Source organism: Mesoplodon mirus (assembly GCF_964341445.2).
Source record: "Mesoplodon mirus genome assembly, chromosome: 4".
Classification (NCBI taxonomy): domain Eukaryota; kingdom Metazoa; phylum Chordata; class Mammalia; order Artiodactyla; family Ziphiidae; genus Mesoplodon; species Mesoplodon mirus.
In genome coordinates, this window is record NC_138979.1 from 85127570 (window position 1) to 85151584 (window position 24015).

At 44.9% G+C, this 24015-nt stretch overlaps 1 protein-coding gene across 1 annotated transcript in view; it reads left to right on the forward strand.

Annotated features, from left to right (window-relative positions):
- LOC309802864 (uncharacterized protein) overlaps positions 1 to 22576 on the forward strand; it is a gene marked incomplete at its 5' end in the record, with an annotated part of 129895 nt that extends 107319 nt beyond the window's left edge. The window contains 14 exon segments of the mRNA XM_082618746.1: positions 189 to 324; positions 1740 to 1852; positions 2436 to 2588; positions 3209 to 3459; positions 5771 to 5896; positions 6013 to 6130; positions 7015 to 7263; positions 10773 to 10849; positions 11384 to 11565; positions 11692 to 11768; positions 14428 to 14622; positions 17718 to 17879; positions 18323 to 18393; positions 22180 to 22576. Of these exon segments, the coding sequence (XP_082474872.1) occupies positions 189 to 324; positions 1740 to 1852; positions 2436 to 2588; positions 3209 to 3459; positions 5771 to 5896; positions 6013 to 6130; positions 7015 to 7263; positions 10773 to 10849; positions 11384 to 11565; positions 11692 to 11768; positions 14428 to 14622; positions 17718 to 17879; positions 18323 to 18393; positions 22180 to 22323 (2054 nt within the window). The 3' untranslated portion in view covers positions 22324 to 22576.
- Between the last annotated feature and the right edge of the window lie 1439 nt (positions 22577 to 24015).

Consider the following 24015-nt stretch of genomic DNA (forward strand, 5'->3'; position numbering starts at 1 on the left):
AAAGATAGGCATTTACAGTTTCAACAGCTATTGCCAAGTTGTCTTCCATAGAGTTTTTGTACCTATTTACACTCCCAGGGTAAATCTCTTTTAAAGCAGTTTGCTTCTATTTGGCATTCATCAGGTGAGTCAGTGCTGGTGGGCATGTGTCGGTGATACTTCATTTGGTGTCCTTTCGTTCTTTACAGCCTCCCAGCCCAAGGAGCGCCCTCAGTCCGCATTCCTCCTGGCCCATGAAACCACTGCCGCCCCCATGTTTGCTAACAGACGGTCCCAGCAGAGTGTGTCGCTCTCCAAAAGTGTCTCCATTCAGAACATTGCTGGGTGAGTGGGGATGTAAAGCTAACACAGTTGACATCTAGGTGACAGAGCATAATAATTTATACCATTTGACAAAAAGATTGTTTTAGAAAGAAATGTATAACGTAATGGGTTAGTGCTACAGCTGAGTGGGGTGAGGATTACACTTTGATGCACCATCATGATCGCCATTTTGTAGCAAGGATCCCCTTTAAACACCATTTTTAGGCCAGTTGTCCTCTGCTTTTTTACATGATCAGCCCTGCTTTTCAAGAACCTGCCTTCTAAAAGGATGATTTTCAGATCAAAATAAGAAGTGGGAATAGGAAAAAAGATTTAATTCTGAATGTTTGGTTTCTATCACTTGTATTTTCATATGTCACACTTTTCTGTTGGTCAGATGAACCTGGGGGGAGGGGGTAACTGTGTTCTGTTTCGCTTTTTTTTTTTTTTTTTTTAAACTTGCCTCTTGACTCTTAAGTCATGGGAGTGAATAATGGGCCGGGTACTACAGTAGGTTCCCCATCCCTCATCTGCACTGAGTTCCTTTTATGGTCCCTCCAGAAGTTGCTGTGGCCCCTGATTGTTCAGGCCTCGGCTGTCTGTGATTAGCACGGGGCCAATTATGATGTTGCTGGCTGTTTGGGGTAAGATGCCTGCCTTCCCATCCAGTAAAGAAGTCATCTCAAATGTAGGACTCAAAACATCTCTTGCAGCTCTCTTAACCTAGGCTGGAGGAAAATTCCCAACTGAAGGATGCAAATCTCCTTTTGTCTGTGTTTCCTAACCTCTGTGCTGGCTAATGTTTCCTCCTCATTAAAAACAAAGTTTCAGGGATTTTTATGTCGTTTTGTCTTTCTATTGTAATTAACCAAAGGCTTTCTTTTCCAAGTTCTTATGTTATCCAAATGAGTTTATATTATGACTTTTAAAAGTTGGCCTTTAAATAAAATTTAGTTTTAAATGACTCTGGCTTACTTTTGTGTTGTACCACAAACATCTACTGGGTGCCTAATGTGCTAGCTGGTGAGTTGGGCTCAAGAAAAGTTGGAAGAATATGGTTTAATATAAGGGCTTGGTCTATAGTTATTTAGGGAACACAGGGAAAAAGTGTAGTGGTTAGACATGAGTTTCAAACAGAAAAATTTCTTATATAATGTGCATGCAGTTTGAAGGAAGAGCATTCTCCTTGCTACCTATCGTTAAAAAAAAAATCCAAGGCTCAAAAAGTTCATGCTTGCAGTGATGTTAAATGCCTCCAACCTTCCTTAATAGTTTGTGTTGCATATTGCTGGGTACCTGACCTAAGTAATTTGTCTTCCATCATTGTAGTACTTGCAGCCAGCTGTCACTTTCTAGTTTGTCAGATCTTCACTTAAGACCGGAAACTGTGGCTTCTCAGAATGTATCTGACGGTATGTGTTTCCTTTTGCCCCCAGAGTTGGCAATGCTGAGAACATATCAAACACCTGGAAATTCCTGTCTCATTCAACAGACTCACGAAATAAAATCAGCAAGGTCAATGAGTCAACAGAGTCCCTTACTGATGAGGGTAAGCAGAAATCACGGCATGTATTGTGTGTGTCTGCAGAGACTTTGTGCCATCTCCTAGAATGCAAGAACTAACGCATCTCCTGCCTCTTCCTTACTCCTGTGAAACTTCTCTGAACTGTCTGTAAAGCATCACATGCTTTATAATGAGTTGGTAAACCCACTTACCCTGTTGTTAGATGGTTGTCCACTGAAGGATGTCATTGATTTTAATGTGGTCAGATTCTAGTACAAACGCTTCTCCTTCCCCTAGACTTTGGTACACGTTCAGTTCTAGCTCTCTTGGCACAGCTGTAAGCCTACTCTCTTAAACAAGTCAAGTCACCAGGACCCTGATCATGTCTTAATCACCTTTGATTTATGTGACGGTTATCACCCTTAATCAATGTCTTGAATATAGAGTATGTCACTCTGGAACAGAAAATGATCTTTTCTAATAGAATATATATTCTATGAACATCCCTGTATTAGTGTAGAGTGTTTATGTCTCAGGAAATTATCACCATGAGGAACGTCCAGCAGAGGTTTTTTTTAGAGGTCACAGATGCAGGATTCTGATATTGATTTTTTTTTTGTATTTTGAGGAGTAGGTACAGACATGAATGAAGGGCAGCTAATGGGAGACTTTGAGATTGAGTCCAAACAGCTGGAAGCAGAGTGCTGGAGTCAGATAGTGGACAGCCAGTTTCTGAAACAGCAAAAGAAAGATGTGGTCATACGGCAAGAAGTGATTTATGGTGAGACTCTTCATGTGCTCTGCTAATATTTGATGTGCATTGTCTGGCATTGTTTATTAGGGGATTTATTGGGCTATGTCAAGTCAATTTTCAAGTATGTAGCATCTCAAAGATTTTCTTTTGAAAACTTTGAGGTAGAGAGACATCTTATTTCTATCCTTTACTCTCTCTGTAAAATTATATTCTTTAATTTTATTGGACATTTTATTTAATATGAGTGCTTATTTTGTGATAGTCCTAAAAAGAGATCTCTTGTGACAGTACAGTTTAATTCCTCAGCTACAGTAGAAACTAGACTAAATACAAGTCATTTCTGGGAAATAGGAACGTAGTAAATTATGAAGGGTCTTGAATCCCAATGAAGACCACATTGGAAACCACCACTTAAGAGTGATGGAATCCAGTACACCTGTCAGAAAATAGTGTGAGGTCCCGTCAAAAATCGAGGAATAGGATGAAAACACCTTAGGGAAAAGACAGCTGTTGACTCAGTTTTAAAGTTTAAATTGGGCCGTAAATAGCCTTAAGACAAAATTGGGCTGTTAGTAGCAGCAGACACGCTTTGCAGGAGAATCCTCCAGGAGAGCATTCCTGACCACTGAGCCTTGTCCCTCCCCCAGAGCTGATGCAGACGGAGTTCCATCACCTCCGCACACTCAAGATCATGAGCGACGTGTACAGCCGTGGCATGACGGCCGACCTGCTCTTCAAGCAGCAGTTGGTGGAGAAGCTCTTCCCCTGTTTGGATGAGCTGATCAGTATCCACAGCCAGTTCTTTCAGAGGATCCTGGAGCGGAAGAAGGACTCTCTGGTGGATAAAAGTGAAAAGAACTTTCTCATCAAGAGGATTGGGGATGTGCTTGTGCACCAGGTGAGCAGCGGGTGGGCGCCTGGTGCCTCTCACACGCACTGGGGGCCCCGTAGCTGTGCATTCACATCCTGGCTGGACTGCTCACGATCTCTGTGAGCTTAGGCAAGTGATTGCAGCTCTCCGACCCTCAGTTTCTTCTTCTGTAATTGAGGACAGTAGATTTTCTCTTTTAATGCTATTTTAAAATTTAAGAGGTAATGTATATATAAAGTACCCAGCATACATGGTAGATACGCGGTAAAAGCCAGTTTTTCTTCCTCAGAGTCTGTACCAACATCAGAGATACTATAGTTTAAGAGATCAAAAAATAGTTTTTGGAAGTCTCAACTTCAACTTGTGCCTCAAATCAAAAGGCTCGTTTATCTAAAAACCACCTGAGACTACAAACTTGACTAAGAAACTAAGAAACTGTAAAATAATTCATAAAATATTTCTTGCTAATATTTTCATCAGGGTATGGTATGGTTTCAATCCTACGTCAAAAGCAATTTAGCTAAAAGTTGTTTTGATACTTTCAGATGTATATGTCATAGGCAGTTTCTAAATGTTTCTTTTTTAAAACGTTCTTTTTGAAAGATGAATAATGCTAGTATAACCTTTATAGGCAGAGGGGATCGCATCACATCTGACTAGCTCTTTCTCACCGGCAAGTCTCTGCCTCCTTGTGGAAGCAGAGGCTTACTTGCTGGAACATTTGCCTGAGAATTGGAAATATTGTCCTTTCGTTGTCCTTCCTTGAGTCTGTACCCCTTGCCCTATTAATTCATTGGTGCCTTCATTCATTCATTTTTCATGTATTCACTGGGGATTTACTCAATACCATGTGGAACCACAAAGGTAAGTATAGTGTAGACCTCTGCTTCATGGAACTCATGTTCTAGGAGTGAAGGATAGGCATGTCGTGAAGTAAATGCAGATGCAGTGTAGTGAATGCGTTCACACTGGTGGTCAGGGCCTCAAAGTGGGCACGGTCAGCTCTGCAAGTGAGGACCCTTCCTCCCCAAACATCCCCCTCCTGTCCTTTTCCATGTTTCTCCCTCTGCCCCTCCTCTCCACCCTCAGACCTGCACTGGTACTTCCTCTGACCTTGTAGCTCCTTGTATTTGTGCATGTTCTCTAGTAAGATGTTAGCCCCATGGTGTCCATTTGTTGGTTCTGAGCGCCAGTGCCAGAGTCACCCTTTTAGGGCACTTGCTTTGTGATGGGAGCCGATCACTTAAAAATCTCTCTGCCTCAGCTCCTCTGTTGGTAAAGGGGGAAAGGAAAGGCTATGCTGAACGTTTTTTCAAGTTTTGGGGTAAGGATCAAGCTGTGTTGCCTCCAGAGATTGTTAGTCCAGCGGGAATTGATGCTTAGCACGTGTCTTGTGGACCACATACAGAAACTCAGCGGTTACCCCACAGTGAACGTAGCTTCAGATGAGTGGTTGAGATTGCACACGCTTGGGAATGAGGTAAGGGCCATGCAGAATTGTTAGGCCTGCTGGCCTGAGGTAAGTAGGATAAACAGATCCCTAGGTAATGACGGCCGTTTCTGATGTCTTGCTGACTTATCAGGATGACTTCTTTGAGAGTGCTACCTCATGAAAGACTTCTAGTGAGTCTCTCTGTTTTATTACTGTGTTACGACAAATTGGAGTTAAAACACATCTTGCATTTCTTACGTGCACAGTACATAGATATCTCTGTATTTATTATTTTTTAAATATATATAACAGCTTTATTGAAATGTAATTCATATGCCATGTGATCCACCCATTTAAAGTGCACAGTTCAGTGGTTTTCAGTATATCCGTGACTCTTGTGCAGCCGTCGCCACGGTCCGTTGTAGAGCATTTTTATCATCGTCACCCCCACCAACTTCCCCAGCCCTAGGCAACCACTGATCTACTTTCTCTGTGGGGTTGCCTATTCTGCACATTTTATATAAATGGAATAAAGCAATATGTTGTCCTTTGTGATTGGCTTTTTTCATTCATACGTTATCCATTTATCCTCTGATGAACACTTGGGTTATTTCCACTCTGGGGCTGTTGTGAATAATGCTGCTGTGAACATTCATATACAGGTTTTTGTGTGGACATATGTTTTTATGTCCCGGAGTGGAATTGCTGGGTCATATGGTAACTCTATATTTACCTTTTTGAGGAACTGCTAAACTGTTTTCCAAAGCTCCTGTACCATTTTAATCTTTCAGTCTTTGGAGGGAGCTCTCTTGGGTTTCACAAGTAGACTGGAAACTTTGGACAAAATGGTAATAGGAGTTTAGCACCCTGAGTTATGGCATAACCTCTGTTCTCTTTCCTCTGCAGTTTTCAGGAGAGAATGCAGAACGCTTAAAGAAGACATACGGCAAGTTTTGTGGGCAGCACAACCAGTCTGTAAACTACTTCAAAGACCTCTATACCAAGGATAAGCATTTTCAGGCCTTTGTGAAGGTATCGATGTGAAACGGTGGGGATTTCCCTGTTGTCCAGAGCCTTGTGTCACTGTCAGTTTTGGCTCGAGCCTTCTCCCTTGGGTAGATCCTGACACTTGGTTTACTTCCTTGCAGAAGAAGATGAGCAGTTCAGTCGTACGGAGGCTTGGAATCCCAGAGTGTATATTGCTTGTAACCCAACGGATCACCCAATACCCGGTTTTGTTCCAAAGAATATTGCAGTGTACCAAAGGTGCGTCTCTCTCTGGACTCAGTCTTGTTTGCCAGTGGACTGTTCCAGTCTGTCCAACAGCACTGGAGACCCCGTAGAAGAACTCTTTTACGTCGAGAAGGTCTAAAAGAGAGCCTGTGTTTTATCTGAAAGACAGTTTTCTTGAGTGGAAACATAAAGTGTTATATCAGCAGACTTAGGGTGAATGAGAGCAAGAAGGGACGGAACCACTTAGTGATCCCAGTGAGAGTTCAGTGACCTAAGCAACTTGTTGCTTGTCCCTAGACTGGGAGGTGATTCCACCTACAAGTTGTAGAATCACCACTGTTTCTCGTTTAATCACTACTTCGTAGTTTCTCTCTCAGCTAATCCTGCTCCTGGGCAGTTACATTAAGGATTAGGTAAAATAAAGACATAAATAAAAAACTGGTTGCTCCTCTCCCTCCCTAAAAATGTTGGGTTCCTTCCACTTTAGAACGTGGCATATAACTGCATGTCATCTGTATCTTTGAAACATCTAACTTGATTTAAACTCTGACAGAGCGAGGGGTAGGCACGTGCCCTTCGACGTGTTGGCTTCGCTCTGCCAGCGTGCCCACAGAGGGAGGACAGTGATGTGGAGCAAGAAGGCAGGGTCCTGGGGCTCCCCTGGTGGCGCAGTGGTTGGGAGTCCGCCTGCCAATGCAGGGGACGCGGGTTCGTGCCCCGGTCCGGGAAGATCCCACATGCCGTGGAGCGGCTGGGCCCGTGAGCCATGGCCACTGAGCCTGCGTGTCCAGAGCCTGTGCTCCGCAACGGGAGAGGCCACAACAGTGAGAGGCCCGCGTACCGCAAAAAAAAAAAAAAAAAGAAGGCAGGGTGCCCCTCCTTCTGCCCAGTAGAGACAGTTATTCTTTCATTCTCAGACAGTGAAGTGGAACAGGAAGATCTAGCTCAGTCCCTGGGCCTGGTGAAGGGTGTGATTGGAGCTGTGGACAGCAAAGTGGCGAGTTATGAAAAGAAGGTCCGTCTCAATGAAATTTATACAAAGACAGATAGCAAGTCGATCATGAGAATGAAGAGTGGTCAGGTGTTTGCCAAGGAGGATCTGAAGTGGAAGAAGCTCGTGCGGGATGGGAGCGTGTTTCTGAAGAGCACAACAGGGAGGTTGAAAGGTGAGGCTCACTCTCGTCAGAGTCTTAAGCGTGTGCCAGAGGGCAGCGGGCAGAATCCAGATGTCACCAGGTTGTTCCCAGGGACCCATGTCCAGATGCCACACAGGAGCAGCAGGCATTTAATTGATCTTAATCTTGTATCAGAAAAGACTGGTTTGAGATGGCTTACAAAACCATATAGAATACAGTAAGAGAACGAGGAAATGATGCAGTCGGGAAATGAAAAAAAAAATTTTTTTTTAAAGAACAAAGCAAAGGGTAAGATTCATACAAAAAAGCAAGGTGTTAAGGAAGACGTATTTTCCCTATGAAAGAGGGGCAACACATTTGGGGTCAGGGTCTCTGGCAAAACAATTGCTAGGAGGGAAATACCATCAGTTGCACAATTCATAGATTCTCTGAGATTAAATATACATCACTCGTTCCTAAGAGATAGCAGAGGAATTTTCAGCTCCTGAGACCTTAGAGAAACGAAAGTTTAACTCACAGCAACTAGATTTATTATTAAACTTTGTTTTTCATCTTTTATCTTTCTCTAAGCAAAAGAGGTCATAAAAGATACTCACTTTCTGTTTGATTTTAGTTTTTACCTTTTAAATGATCAGCCCCATCAAGTGAAAGAAGTTAGGAGGTTTGTTCATTCATCTGTGCATCTGGTTTGTTTGTTTTTTTTGGGTTTTTTTTGTTTTTAAAGAAGATGTTGGGGGTAGGAGTTTTTATTAATTTATTTATTTTTGCTGTGTTGCGTCTTCGTTTCTGTGCGAGGGCTTTCTCTAGTTGTGGCAAGCGGGGGCCACTCTTCATCGCGGTGCGCGGGCCTCTCACTATCGCGGCCTCTTGTTGCGGAGCACAGGCTCCAGACGCGCAGGCTCAGTAGTCGTGGCTCACGGGCCCAGTCGCTCCGCGGCACGTGGGATCCTCCCAGACCAGGGCTCGAACCCGTGTCCCCTGCATTAGCAGGCAGATTCTCAACCACTGCACCACCAGGGAAGCCCCTGTTTGTTTTTAATAATTGTTTTCATCAAACCTGTATCCTCTGGGCCTATATGGTAACTCTAACCTCAGCAGTAGCCTTGAGTATACCCAGCCCACCTCCCTGGCCTCGGTGAGCTGAGCACACAAAGCAGCCGAGTGCCATCAGCCCCGCTGACATAAAACTCAGGTGAGTGAAAATGTGTGCTTCTCTCATCGCCGAGGTATAAGTAATGCTATAGGTAGCTGCTCTGGGAGAATTCCCAGGACTCCTTAGCTAGGGTCTCACCATGCTCAGACCACATAGTAAAGAAATCCCAGGCATTCAGCTGCTCTCAAAGGTGAATGTCGCAGGACACCCTGCATGAGAAGTTGGGCTGAGAATGAAGAGACTTGTAAAGAGGTTCTTGCTCTGCAGTATGACGGTTGCCAGAATAGAGAGGGTTGCCAGAATAGAGAGGCGTGAACTGAGGACAAGAGGAGGGAGCCAGGCAGAAGGGAGGAGGAAGCGTGGAAGCGTGGAGCTGAAGGGTCTGGCCCGTCGGGAAGGGTGGGCAGTCGGGGTCTCTGGCAGCAGAGTGAGGCAGGAAATATGGCTGAAGAATCGGCCGGGGGCCAGGTTGGGGTGGGTGCGTGCTCCAGACTAGGGAGCTGACAGGGATGCTGGTGATGGGAGTGAGCGAAGAATGGGCTCAGAATGGAGGGTTTGAGCAGGAAAGGGGTGAGTGAGTTAGAGTGTGTGTAGTTCAGCTGCTAGGGGCAGGGTAGTGGACAGCAGGGGTGCGGAGGTACCAGTGACGGAGACGAGGGCGGTTGTTGTCGCAGGGATCCGGGAAGGGCTCCTCCGGGCAGGGTCATCTCAGAGAGAAGAAATACCCCTTCCTGCCACCAGCCAGCTGTGCCTCTCACTGTTCCATGATGAACTTGAATTGTGCAATCCCTGCAACTCCTTCCTTCCAGCCCTGATGCTCTGTGATGTCCTGAGACCACAGTTGAGGGCTCTGGCCTCACCGCCACTGTGAGGCCGTGTCGGAGGTAGCCTGATGGTAGAGAAGTACCTGCCCTCTCTTGTAAGGATGGGTTTCCTAGAGTTGCTGCCAGTGCTGTATTTTCTTTACACAGCAGTTTATTTATTCATTCCCGAAATAAAAACTAATAGATTCCAGCTGTTGGAATAATGTTGCGGTCAAAGCAATGGCACAACGACAGGTTTTGTGGCCTAAAATGTCTCCAGTGGAGATAAGAGTTTGGTGTTTAGTCATTTTCACCCCCAAGTGAAAATGACTTGTGCCAAGAACAGCCAGTCCTGTGTCGGGTAACCCTTGAAAGGGGTAGGATTGTTTTTCTCTGATCTACTGACGCCGTGATCACGTAAACTTCAGGATTCAATAAAGTTGAAACTTATGTTTTAGAGCTCTTTTTTTTTTTTTTTTGGCAGACACCTGAACTATTTAAAAGTAAAGTTTAAGAAAAAAAAAAACCTGTCAAAACTAATGGTAGTGCATGGAAAATTACTGTGGTCTAGGCTGAAAAACTAGACCACCCTAGGAATCAGACATCCTTGCTTCTGTTTTTCCTCATAGCTTTGCAATGAATTACACAGAGAGGGCACCCCAGTTTTGGCAGTAGTGGTAGAAAAGGCCAAGAGGGTCCTGCCCACCCAGGAGGCGGCTGCATAAGTCAGCCCGTTGTTTTCCCAGAGATTTGTAGGCTCCCCTTTCCAGAGTGAAGGTGGTACAGAGGGACCTGTTAGGTGTCAGTAGACGGCTCACCTCCAGGGAGGTCCCACTTTGTCCTTAAGGGAATAATGGGAAATGTCACTTCATACTCCTAGAGGATTAGAGCAAGAGTTTGTGGCATTCTTTTGATTCCTGGATCCAACTAGAGATGTTAATTTGGCTTTTGTTTTGTCTTAATTGAGAAGAAGAGAAGGCTGTTTCCACGGTGCAGAGGGGTTGAGGTTGACTGTGCTGTGTTGGAGCTGGGAGCGGAGCCACTGTACTCCGTGTACCTGTGACGGCAGCGGGTGTTGTCTAGCCATCCGTGTCCTCTAGGATGTGTGGATGAAGCCTGCCTTTCATTAGACTGAGATATTCTTGTACATCACCTTCTGGCAGCCTTCCTGTCTGCTGTCCGGCGCCTTTTTCCCATTACTGTGATCAGAAGTTGAGAAATACTATGACCTGAGTATTATGACCTGTAGAATGTGTTGCTATTTTGCATCTGTTAAAGTCCTGCTTTCCAGCTTTACTCTTAAAGTATTTATTCTTAAAAATCTTGCCTTGTGGGATATATCTTTCCAGCACTGAGTGCTTAAGCCTTCCCAAGACAAGGCTTTGGTGACAAGTTCCATCTTAAAATGCCTCTAAAAATCTAATGACCATATCTGGACCCTGCAGAAATGTCAAGCCCTTGCCTTGGGGGAGTGTAATAATGTGCTGTGCGGGTGTGTTGCTGAGTTTTCCTCTAATGAAGTGCCCTGAAGGTGCTTCACCGTTCAGTGGCCATTGTTCTCTCTTCCCTTCCCCCGTCTACAGAGGTTCAAGCGGTCCTGCTTACTGACATTTTAGTTTTCCTTCAAGAAAAATACCAGAAATACGTCTTTGCGTCATTGGTAAGCTGAATTGTTTGTCTCTGCTGTTTGTAATTAATAGTATTCAAACGCGTGATGGTAGGTGGTGAGTGTTAACACTGTATTACTGCTCTCCCACCTTCTTAAAATTGGCTCAGGACAGATGCCTCCGAGTCATTTCTTACATACCCTTGCAGTTTTCTGCCCACCTCCCTCCCCACCAATTATTTTTCTGTTCCCTCATAATCCTTTTGAGAGCCTTTGGCATTTGATCTAAAAAGAAATCTGTCACTGGAGTATGTCTCACACATTACGTATTACAAATCTTGCCAATTTATAACATTGCCAACCAGATTCTGTGACGAACCGGAAAGGACTCATCGTGCAGAAAACAGGACTCGAACCTTGATAACCTTAAATTTTCGTTTCCTTTTTGGAAATCTTTTTCTGTTGCATAAAATGTGAGTGAGCCGTATGCTTTTAAAAGGCATCTAGTCTTACCTTAGACGGAGGTTGTTTTAAGAGCTAGAATGTTGTATCCGTGTCTTAACGTCTGCGCTCTCCCCCATTTTCCAGGACCAGAAGTCAACGGTGATCTCCCTAAAGAAGCTGATTGTAAGAGAGGTAGCACACGAGGAGAAAGGTTTGTTCCTAATCAGTATGGGGATGAAAGATCCAGAGATGGTGGAAGTCCATGCCAGCTCCAAAGAGGAGCGGAACAGCTGGATTCAGATCATCCAGGACACGATCAGCACCCTGTGAGTCACACACCCTGGCCCACCCCTGCCTCCTGGTACCTCTGTGGTTTCATAATGGTTGGGCTGCCATCAGACTAATCGACATCTTCAGAATGTGTTGTTTTGTTGTGGTTGTATTGGGAACAGAGATGAAGATGAAGGAATTCCTAGTGAAACTGAGGAAGAAAAGAAGATGTTGGACCCCAAAGCTCGGGAGTTAAAAGGTAAAGCTGGCGGAAGCGGTCTGAGGCCCTGTCTGGGGGCGTCTGCAGTCCCATGGAGTCCCCGCTGCTCCTCTATCCCAGAGCCATCCCGGCAGGCATGTCAACCGAGGAGGGGAATAGCTCCTAACAAAAGAGAGACCAAATCTGAGCTGGCACAGGTCCTGGTGAACAATGGCTGTAGGAATGTGTCTGATACTAGATCGAGGGGATGTTGGGTCTCTCGTCTCGGTATCAGTGTCCTTGGACCCTGGTGACGGTCTTTGTACTTTGTCACAGAAGAATCTGCCAGAATTCATGGTCACATCTAAGATTAAAACAAGGAGAGAAAGGTACTTGCAGAAAAGAATTTTCCAGTTGATCCATTTGTCAGTTACCCCCGCCACTGTGCCCTGCGTTCCAAATCCGTCATGAGGTGGTTTGGGGAGAAGTGTGCCTATGGGTTACGTTTGACCACTCTCTGTCAAGGCCCTACTGTTTCATGTAGTCTTGTTGGCATCCCTGCAAGCCCTGTATTGCAGTCCCCACTGTGTAGGTGAGAAAGCTGAGGCCCATGAAGGCCAAGCAAGCCAGGGTCACACACACACAGTTCATGGCAGAGCCAGGGCTGTGCTCCCTGTCTGCTCAACTGCAGGGCGCAGTGCTCGTGTCCCTTTGCCGGTGCTTGCTGAGTGTTCTGAAGTAAATACGTGTTGTGCTTTGGGTAGAAGTAAGGCCCAGAGTCAAGTAAATATAGGCGCCCAAGGAGTTTACTTATTACTTCATTCTGTTTCAATGGGGAGAAAAACAAAAAAAGAGATGGACAGATTTAGACTGGAGCCAGTATCACACTTTTTAATCTCTGCCTGTGATTAGGATGGCAGAGATAAGAACTGCCTTCTTTTCACATGTATGAAGCACCTGGCCAGGCATAACGCTAGGTGCTAGGGGTGCAACGAGCCCTAAAGCACTGTCCCTGCCATCGGGAAACCCACACTCTGGCAAGGGAGATGTACATAAATGACAGGCCATCTAGACCACAGACACATGTAAAGTGTGTAGGACCCACGAATCCTGCCTGTGGTGAGTCTCACAGAGAAGATGACACATGAGCTACATCTGAAAAAAATTACCTCACCAGATGAAGAATAGTTAGGTGAAAAGTGAAAAAGGACTTGACGTGTCTGCCAAGGAATGAAGGTTTGGTATGTCTGGAGAGTCAGGGCTGAGTGATGGGAGATTAAGCCAGGAAGCCACCACATCTTGAAAGGCAACAAAGGGAATGATACAATTTCTTTAGCAAAATTTAGACTTAACTTTTTTAATTGGTATTGACACCAGTTGGGAGAATTGCTTGGGGGGCTGGGGGAGCCCACTGGGAGTGGAAAAGCCAGTTGGGGGACTCTTGGGGTAAATTTGGTGAGAAATGGGCTGGAGGGGGGATGGACATGAGTAAGAAATAAGGAACCACTGTGGTGGGTGGTGGGACAGAGGGAGGAGACAAAACCGCTCCCAGGTTTCCAGCTGGGTAACTGGGGAATGACAATGTTGTTGCCTGAGGAAGAGGCCACAGGCTACCAGGAGGAGGCAAGAGGGGTGGCAAGAAGGGAGAACAGAGGTTTCTGACCTGCGGAGAACAAGGCGTCTAGGTGGAGAGAGCCTCCTGACAGTGGGACTCAGCGGTCTGGTGCTCAAAGAGTGGGTAGGATTTGGGGTGCCTTTTGTGAGTTATCAGCACATAAGAGGTAACTGAAGCCATGGGAGTGACTGAGGTCCCGAGAGGAAAGCATGTAAAGTATAGAAAGGAGTTTAGGATGGAGCCCAGGGCTGGGGGGTGGGGGGAGCCCAGATACTCATTCATGGCAGGTGGCAGGTCTGGTCTGTAAAGTGCTGGAGTAAGAGTGGTAGGAAGAGAGAACCAGCAGTGTCCTCAAAAGCGGATGGGGAGGGAAACAGTTTTATTTTATTTTATTATTCATTCATTCATTCGTTCATTTTGGGCTGCCTTGGGTCTTCGCTGCTGTACGCAGACTTTCTCTAGTTGTGGCTAGTGGGGGCTTCTCATTGCAGTGGCTTCTCTTGTTGCAGAGTATGGGCTCTAGGCGCGCACAGGCTTCAGTAGTTGTGGCTCGCAGGCTGTAGAGCGCAGGCTCAGCAGTTGTGGCACACGGGCTTAGTTGCTCCACGGCATGTGGGATCTTCCCGGACCAGGGCTCGAACCCGTGTCCCCTGCATTGGCAGGCGGATTCTTAACCACTGCACCACCAGGGAAGTCCGGGAAACAGTTTTAAATGGAGGAAGTCATCCATGCTGGAAAAGATGAAATGAAAGACTTCACTGGATTCAGCAGTGAAGGGTAACCTTGGAAAGAGCAGAGGCAGAGTGATGGGCAGAAGCCAGAGAAGAGTGTGTGGGTTGAGAAATAAACAGGAGGCAGGAGAATGGAACAGAGTGCAAGTTCGTTATGTCAGAAATTCTGGTATTTGCCTAGAAAGACCCAGGATAGTTTTCCAGGTAGACATTACAGATCAAAAGCTTGATACTGCCTTCATGATGAAAAAGAAAGTGGGGCAAGCTATGTTCCTTGTGGTTCCGTGCGTTACCACAAGGTGGTGCTCATGTCTTAGTCATCTCATCATAGTGAACAGTCAAGTCACCAGATCTCTTCTCTGTGCACCTGCAGAACAACTTCAGCAAAAGGACCAGCAGATCCTACTCTTACTGGAAGAGAAGGAGATGATTTTCCGGGACACGACTGAGTGCAGCACTCCCTTGCCAGAGGATTGCTCCCCAACTCAAAGCTCTAGGATCCTCTTCCGATCCAACACAGAAGAGGCTCTCAAAGGAGGGCCTTTAATGAAAAGTGCCATAAATGAGGGTAATTTACATTCAGCATCGCCCCCCTCTTTGTCTCCTCCCACAGTGGTTTACACACTAATATTATCTACCCATTTGTACTCTTGTATTGTAAAATAAATCACAAATACAGAACACAACCCAATACATATTTCACTTTAGTAAATTAGCATCAGGTGGACATCCTTGTAACTACTACCCAGGTCAAGAAATAAAATGTGGCCAGACCCCTAAAAGCCCTTCCACATGTCCTGTCCCCATCAGAGCTCTCTCCCTCCCTCCCGAAAGTATATTGTGACTTTTATAGTAATCGCTTCAGTTTCTTTATGGCCAAGTGCCTGTTCATAGACCCTGTGGTTCAGTTGTATTCATGGTTTTTGATATGCCTTTTAGGATTCTTTCTTTACAGTCCTCCACCCACCCCACCACCCCTTTCTTTTCCACACAAATTATCCTTGAGCTTTGACCTGTGGGTTTCTCTTTTTGGGTTTTATTCACACAGGGGTTCTGTTCTTCTGCCCTCCATTTCCTTTAGATTCTCTGCTGGACTTGGAGGCTCAGTTGCTCAGACATAATCCCTTTGGCAAGCTGTGTTACCGTAGTGTTGTGCTCTTTCATCTGGGGACACAAAATGTCTAGTTGTATTCTTTATTTTGTAACATATAGGGAAAACAAGATAAAAGGATAAATGCTTGATTTTTTCCCCCCGTTATTTACCAGTTTTCAAAGTAGTCAATTGATTTATGGTCATTCTCTGAAAGTGACCAGTACTTTTAATATATTATTATAGACTCATGAATTAAATATGTCTGATGCGCTTCAAGTCGTTACAGTTCTTATCCTCATTAAAAGTTAAAGAGGTCCTCTCTTTGCCAAGGAGCACCTCTTTGTGGGGCCTCTGAGTCCTTTTGGCGTGACCCCAGCAGTCTTTGAGAGCTGCTTTGCTGGTTGGTATGTTAAGATGTCCCAGGCTCATCTTGTTTTCTGCCCATACCTGGAATTAGCCATCTTTCTGAGAAGCTCTGGTTTCTTTCAGTGGGAAATGGTGTTTCAAGACCACTGTCTAGGCACTAGGGGTGGTTATTGCTGCTGGGGTTTTCATCGTTACTAGGTTGGGCCTTTTCAGTGGGCCGCTTTGGGGGAAATATACTTGTGTGTGTGCGTGAGGGGATGGGGTAATGAATTCACACGGATACATATTTAATTCAAATTGTGGACTACAGGGCTTAATCTCTTCTATATTACATCTGTATCTCTTTTCTTCCACATTGTGAATCCTCATTCTCAAGGATACATCGTAGAAATAAAATAGCCTCTATTTACCCTAACATACACGTCAGAATAACAGTACTAATACTACTGTCACTAAATAGGACTCTCTTATGCATCCCCATTCCCTCTCCCCTTTTTTATTTACCAGTTGTACTCTGCCTATACTGTCAGCTTACAGCCACTGTATACGGCACTCTCCCCTTTTTAGACCCAACCTGTAGTCTTCATTCTGCAAGAACCACCACCAGTTTTTATCAGTGTCTCTCCAGTCATTTTGGATGTCTAAAGCTTATTCTTTAGTAGATGTCTCAGGAAAGGTTCATGAGGATAATATACCGAGTCCTTGCATACTGGTAATAATTTGTGCCCTTTATACTTGAAAATCTGTTCTGCTGGATATAAAATCCTTGGTTCATGTTCTCTTCCTCAGTATCTTAATTCTCGAATGTTATTTATTTTTTTCTGACGTAAAGCATTGCTGGCAGAGTCTGGCCGTAATTTGATTTTCCCCATGTAAGTCGCATGCTCTTTGCCTAGACGCCCAAAGGATTTTTTTCCCCTAAATCAGAGTAGTTTTACCAGAATATGCCTTGGTGTTGGTTATTCTGGAATGATGTTCTTGGGTTCACAGTGTTCCATTTTGACATAGAGTTTCAGATTTTTCAGATTTCAGAGATGTATTCTTATAGTTTTCCATATTTTTCCTACACCCTTGCTTTGATTTTCTTCTTCAAGAACTCCCACTATCCATATGTTGGATCATCTTTGCCTGTCTTCAATACTTCTTGCTTTCCCATAGTACTTTTTATAGCTTCATCTTTTTAATGTTTAAATATCCTTTCACCACCTATTAAGTCCTTTTCTTTTGGGTTTATTTGCTCTCATATTCTAGTTGTTTTCATTTCTTAAAGGGATACCTTTTTTCCTTTCATTTCCACTTGAGTTTTGCCACCTCCTTTCTGTGTTTTCTGATTCTGACTTAGGTTCTTTCATGTCTTGTGTCATTTTATTAGCTCACTTATTTTATGGACATGTCCTTCTGATGTGCTTTTATTATATGTAGGGAAGTTATGCCCCTTGTTCTTTCTCTCTCTCTGCCTTTTCTTAACTTTGTGTGGGATTTGACTTTGATGTTTTTCTGTTGCTCATTTTTGCGTGAAATACATTTCCTACATTTTTAGGCTCAGATAGCTTTTTTGCTTCATCGGACTCTTCTATTGTTTTCATGTAGTGTTTTTAGAAAATAACAATGGCTTGTCTTAGGAGATTCCCTGCCTCTCTTTCCTCCCTTATTCCATCTGGACCTTCTTTTTCCTTTATCTCTGTTGCTTCTCTGCCGCTCAATTTTTATTCCACTTTCAGCACTTTCTCCTTTCTGTGGGACACTGCTGCTCTAGAAGAGAACCCTAGCTGGTTGAATTTGAGAATTCAGATGCTTAGACTGCTCTAGCCCCTTGACCTCCCTATGGGAGGGGCAAAAAGCCTGCCAGTTTGAACTGCAGTTCTCAAATTGGCTCACCTTACTTCCTAGGGAATTCCTTTTGGCTGCTTTGGATCTGACTCCAGGGGCCATGCTCCTTCCAATAAATTACTCTGCCTTCCCTGTACCCTTTTAAATCTCCTAGGTCTCATGTGAATAAGGCTGAAGAGCTAATCTCTGCATTTCCATTAGAATCCAACTAACGCATGTATCCTGAGCTGAGAGCTTTCTCTGAGCAAAGGAAGTCACGTAGTCACTTTGGAATTTTCTGTTCATCTTCCCTGTACATATAGTGTATTACCATGAGATTTTCTTTTTCCCATTAAAAGGGGAGATGTCAGTTTTGCATGTTTCCTTTCTTCCAGTGAAGATCCTTCAGGGTTTGGTGAGTGGAAGCCTGGGAGGCACACTTGGGCAGGCTGTCAGCAGCCCTGTTGAACAAGAAGGCATGGTAGGCCCCGTTTCCTTGCCCCAGAGAGCAGAGACCTTTAGAGGATTTGACAGCCATCAGATGAATGCTTCAAAAGGTCAGTGGTTTTGAACTCATGTGTTCTTGTGGGCAATCCTTAACTATCACAACTAAAAATGATCTGTACTCTGGTAGCTCCATCTCCTCTGTCCCAATCAGTCAGTAAATGTTTTAGTGAGATCCTAGTAAGTATCTAGCTGCTAAAACACTCAGGAACCGCTATGAATGTCATGTTCATTTTCAGTAATAAAAGAGGTTTTCCTGAGATCTCAGCTAAGCTATAGCCAAAGGGGGGTAATAACACTTGTTTTTCCTTTCTGCTTCTAGTTCTTCTGCATCAGTAAAATTATTAATAATCAGTCACTTAGCTGCCATTGGCATTAATAGGATTCAGAAATATTCTGTCCCTAAGCTATGTATATAGTATTTCCTTGGCTAATCTGTTTTACAACTGCAAAAAAAAAAAAAAAAAAAAAAAAAAAACCTTGTTTGTTTGTTTAGGAGGTGAGAAGGAAGAGGGAGATGATGGCCAAGATCTTAGGAGAACAGAATCGGATAGTGGTCTGAAAAAGGTATTTCTTTCTAAAATACACTCCCTAAGTCCTCCCTGACACTTCCTCTAAATTCATAGTCTTTGAAATTAGCCTACTTTGGTTTTGTTTTGGACGCCCAATTTGCCGTTTTGATTTCCTGTTTTATCTTAAGAGGAAAGCACGTCTCTAAGCAAACAGTACAATTCAGAGCCCCACGTTCTTGGCCGTAGGGCCTGTCTCCAGACACCACGTCTACGTGCACAGCTCTGCCGCGGCCGTGGCTGGACCAGTTTCATTGAGAGGCTTGTTTAAATGCACACATCCACCTGAACTCTTTGCAAGGCTTCAGTAACAGTTCAGCCTCAAATCTTCACTGCCCTGCAGTGAGAAGCTACTGCAGTAAAGAACGAAAACGGGGAAGTCACAGCATAACTCAGACACACGCTGAATATCATTCTTGCCTCAGAGTCTTTGTTGTTTTTGTTTTTGTTTTTGTTTTTTTTTGCGGCACGTGGGCCTCTCACTGTCGTGGCCTCTCTCGCTGCGGAGCACAGGCTCCGGACGCGCAGGCTCAGCGGCCATGGCTCACGGGCCCAGCCGCCCCGCGGCATATGGGATCCTCCCGGACCGGGGCACGAACCCGCATCCCCTGCATCGGCAGGCGGACTCCCAACCACTGCGCCACCAGGGAAGCCCCGTTGTTTTTAAATGCACTTTTTTTGTTTGTTTTATAGGGTGGTAATGCTAAGCTGGTATTTATGCTTAAAAGAAACAGGTAAGAACATTATGAGCTATTTAAAAGAATATGATTTTGTTATAATTGCTAGGTTAGGAATACTCATTTCTGTTTTGCCATGATGAACAAGCTGGGCTCCTGGCTGATCTGTGCAGTTGCGTTTCCTTTCCCTGGCCCCAGGGCCTCGTCTTGCCCTTTTGCCAGAGTACTGCCTCTGCTTCTCTGTCCTTGAGAAGCCCCTTGCTTTCTCTAAACGTGGGCCATGAAGCTCCCATGGTGATTTCTTTCCATCTACGCACACTGAGTAGAATTTGTAGCCACCTTTGCTGTAACACAAGCCTGGCACCAAAAGCCACAGTCTGGAACGTGGCAAATTAACTTGTGGGTAAAGTTTTGCATAATAATTTCTTATCCTGCAACTCAGCTTGAGTTTTCTTCTTCGAGCACTGCTTTTCGCTCTGTGTCACTCTAGAAGTAGCCTTGTCATCTCCTAGCGAGAGATCAGGTCCCCATGCAAGTCCTTCACCTGCCTTCCGCTGAGCTCCGCTGACCCTGCAGGATAACCCACGCCTTTCACTGTTTCCCCATCTCCTTGGGTCCCTCTTAGGAAATCCTCCTCAAGGTTACTACTGTCTCCAAACCTAGTTGACTCCAAGCGTGTGACTGTGTCAGCAGGCTGGAATCAGACACAGGACAGTGGGGTGCTAGGGTGTACCTCTCAGGGTGTTCTGTGTTTCTTCCTGCTTTTAATAGAATACCTTAAATCCCTGAGGAGCTTTCTTTTGAAATTTCAGGTTAAGGAAATCTTTCCTTTTTTCCCTAAAACACAGAAGGGTGTTTGTTGTCTTCTGTTTGTTGGCATGTTAGTCTACACGCTGACATCGTAACCCCCTTCAGCGTGTCCATCCTTGAATGAAGTAAACCTGCTCCCACACAGGCTGCTGTGCTCTGGTGCTGCTTAAAAAGTAGCCCTTAGTTGATTTTTTCACCTGGCAACTTTCCCCTCATATTTAGTGAGAAGAGTCAGATAAGAGACAGTACAAGACCAGTGGTTTTCAGGCATTCCAGCATGGATGATACACTACAGATGCTCAGCCAGAGTCAGCTGGTCTGCTGTGACTTCTCCCTCTCGCTGTTAATTAAGAATAAAGTGAAATGAGGGGCAAATCGTATTCTCAGAAGAGCTAAGCCTGATAATTAAGTTTTTGTGTTTTAAATATTATAAAAGGAATACATGTTTGTGGTAGAAGATTTGGAAAACATCCAATAATGTAAAAAAGAAAAAAAATAAGTAAACATAGTACCACTGAGAAATAGCTACTATTAAATGTTTGGTGTTCATATTTCCAGGCTTTTCTTATACAGGACATGTATTTTATGTGTGAGTGTGAATTGCATAAACATAGTTCTATACAATTTGTTTCACTACTCCCTGGAGCTTCATATCCTGCTTTTTTTCTCTTAACACACCAGAAGTGTTTCCCCAGGGCATATTTGTACAAAACATGCTAATTAGGTTTCCCTGGTGGCGCAGTGGTTGAGAATCCACCTGCCGATGCAGGGGACACACGGGTTCGTGCACCGGTCTGGGAAGATGCCACATGCCGCGGAGCAGCTAGGCCCGTGAGCCATGGCCGCTGAGCCTGCGCGTCCGGAGCCTGTGCTCCGCAACAGGAGAGGCCACAACAGTGAGAGGCCCGCATACCGCAAACAAACAAAAAAAAAACCCATGCTAATTAACAGCTGCGTATTATTATGTTATGTGCCATAATTTATTTAATCTTTCCAGTGGTTCTTTCTCTACTGTTTTGCTTTTTAAATGATGCAGCCAAGAGCATCCTCATACTTTTTTTTGCACGGCTCTGATTATTTCCTCAGCATGTCATCCACTCTCTAGAAAGGTTATACAGCGTTCTTCCCTGTCAGTACAAGAGTATCCATTCTCATACTTTCACCAACACTGGGAATTATTTTTTAATTGACATTTTGTTGATAAGTTCAAGCGGTTATTTTTGCATTCTTCTGATTTCAAATAAGGTTGAATCATTTTTAATATGTTATATAATTGGCCATTTGTATTTCTTCTTTTGTAAATTGCTGGTTTAGGTTCTGTGCCTGTTTTTCTACTAGAATATTCATTATTTTATTGATCTACAAGAGCCTTTTTTAAATTAAAGGGGTTTTTTTTGCCTTGTTCTGTTCAGTTTCCTTTGCCTTTTTATTATACATTTTTACATAGTAAAAGTTGAAAGTGTGTGTGTGTGTGTGTGTGTGTGTGTGTGGTTTCTTCCATTGTTTCTGTCTCTGAAAAGCCTTCCCTGTTTCAAGATCAGAAAACATTCTCACATTTTCTTACAGCTCTTTTACAGTTCTTTTCTACACTTAACATTTCAATCCATTTGAATGTTTTTTTCTGTGGATCCCAACTTAGTTTTTTCCAAAGATTTAGCCAGTTTTTTCAGAACAATTCACCGAATATTCTTTCCTTCTCCATTGACTAGAAATGCTCTTTGTATCATATACTAATGCTGCGGTTTGCTTCTGGGCTTTCTGTTTTGTTACATTGGTGTGTGTGCCATTTTTGTGCCTGTCATTTTAAATAATTGGAGCTTTGTAATACCTTTCACTGTGTGCTGACTTCCCTCCTACATACACAGTTACTTCGTCTGAGAGAGGTGTTGCTGACCCCCAGACACACTGGGAAGCTGAAGCTCGGGATTAACTGACCTGCCTGCCGCCACAGGGCGTACTATCAAATCACACTGCACTAGGTCTGAGTCCTTCTCATTAGGATTGCTCTCTCCCTTCTGTGTGGGAGGTTGAAGAGAAATCCCTATTTCCAGGCCTGTTTATAAACAGCAAGCCTAGTGTTTCTGTAAAGTTTAAGGAGCTGTAGACACGGAGGACATCACTGACGACCTCGTGCACTACATCACCTGGAGGCCTGGCTGGCGGATGTCATTGCCCACCAGCCCGGCATCTGTTTGCATCCCAGAAGACTTGTGTTTGGGGAGGAAAGAACAGAATTTACCAATGAAAAGAGCAGTTTTTCGGAATTTCTTTTTCTGCCTTGGTTTCCTTTTTTGCAGATGGCCCTGCATCTGAAGTACCCGCAGAGGGGGAGGAGATCTTCTGCTGACCCCGTTCCTCTCCGAGGCAGCCGCTCCTGCCCCGCCACGGTTGCAGCCCCAACCCCTACTGTCCTGTGCCTTTATTTGGAGAGTGGGTGTTAGTGTGTAGGGTTTATAACTAGGCCCCGCCTTAAATAAAAGGTAGCGCCATAACCTTAGGGGCCAGAACTCCATCCCGAAGGTACCGTTCACAGAAGTACTTTATATTTCATCCATTGGTCACAAAGTTCTTTTTCCATAACCGGTTCTTTCTCCCCAAGGATTTGGTATCGGCCTTGGACCTGCAGTTGTTGATACAGCGTTGATGGGGGGGTGGGGGTGGCAGTTGTGCCCAGAGGACAGCTAAGCCCAGGGACTGGGGTGGGAGCGTGTTGAGAGAGACGGTCCTGGTGAGTGGGCTTCAGCGGCCATGAAGAGGGTGGCTTGGAGGGGACCCCCGACACTGCCAAGGGGTGTGGACACACTTGGAATGTGGAAGCCCAGAAAGAACCCTTCCAATTCCACGGTGGCAGCGGTTGAGGCATGTGTGCCTTGCCTTCCTGCAGCCGGACAGTGTGGCACACACACCTGTGGTCCTGGGGTCACGGCCCCACCTGGTGCTGTTGCTCCGATTGACCCTTGGAGACAAGGAAAGGGGCAAAGATTGTTTTGGTTCGGTTCTTCATTTTCTTTTTCTTTCCATGTAGCGTAACATTCCTAGTTAACCGGAGCTTTGGGATCTACTGCCTGCCGGCCAGGTTTTAAAGTGAAAAGTCTTTTAGTGCTGCCATAAGAGGGAAAAAACAAAGGCTTCTTTCCATGTATCAGTCGGATTTAATTTGTCAAAAGCTCGACAGGCCTTGAGCGAGTTCTCCATCTTGCTAAGGTTTAAAGACAGGCAGACCCAGCTGGCTAAAGTCTCTCCTGCCGCAGACGGTGACAGCCTGCTCCACACACCCAGGCTGAACCCAGTCTCTGCTCACTCCAGTGTTCACCCTGCTTGAATGCCTCTGCCTTTTGTGACCACCTGCCAGGATGGGCAGCTCCAGAGCACTGACAGGGGCCTGCCCGGTCCGCTGGCCCACGGTCGCGGTTTAGCCTGAGGTTTCTGGCGTGTCGCCCCGCCGGGCGCGCAGGGGACACCAGGACATGTAGGAGGGTGATTACCATGCGCCTTACACCTCTGCTCTCGTCTGTTGTTCTCAAATGCTAAATGAACGTTTCTGTGCTGAATCCTATTAGATAAGAAGGGGTTAAAACCCAGATGCTGTATACTAATTTGTAATTATGTATAAAGTGAAGCAGTTTTAAACTGTAAAGATTTTTTCAGCGTGTTTTCTGGAATTCTGCCACAACGTACTGGCTTTGTATTTTATTTATCTTCCTTACTGGTTAGCGGCTTCCGACCCTTGTAAAGTCCCCCTCCACCCTTTCAAAAAAAAATAATAAATGTCCTTTAAGTCTCGATGGTGACTGTGTTGTATTCCTGTCCCTGTGGGCTTCCTGAAGTGAAGACTTCCAGGATACTCTGGGTTCCTGGTGAAGGGGCACCCCCTACCCAGCTCTAAGGGACCCTTCTCCCCAGTGAAACCTTATTTCTGTACCTTCAGGAACAGGACTCAGGAGGACAGCCCCGGAGCACAAAGCAGCTCCCAGGGAACTCAAGTCCCCTGGAGCTAGACCCTAACCCGGGGGCACCAAGGGTCAGAACCATTTCCAGTCAAATCAGCGCGGTAAGAAACGTCCCTGCTATAGATTCTACTATGTAAAAAAGATGAATGTCAGTTTGCCTTTCTTTGCCAACTTTTTTCACCT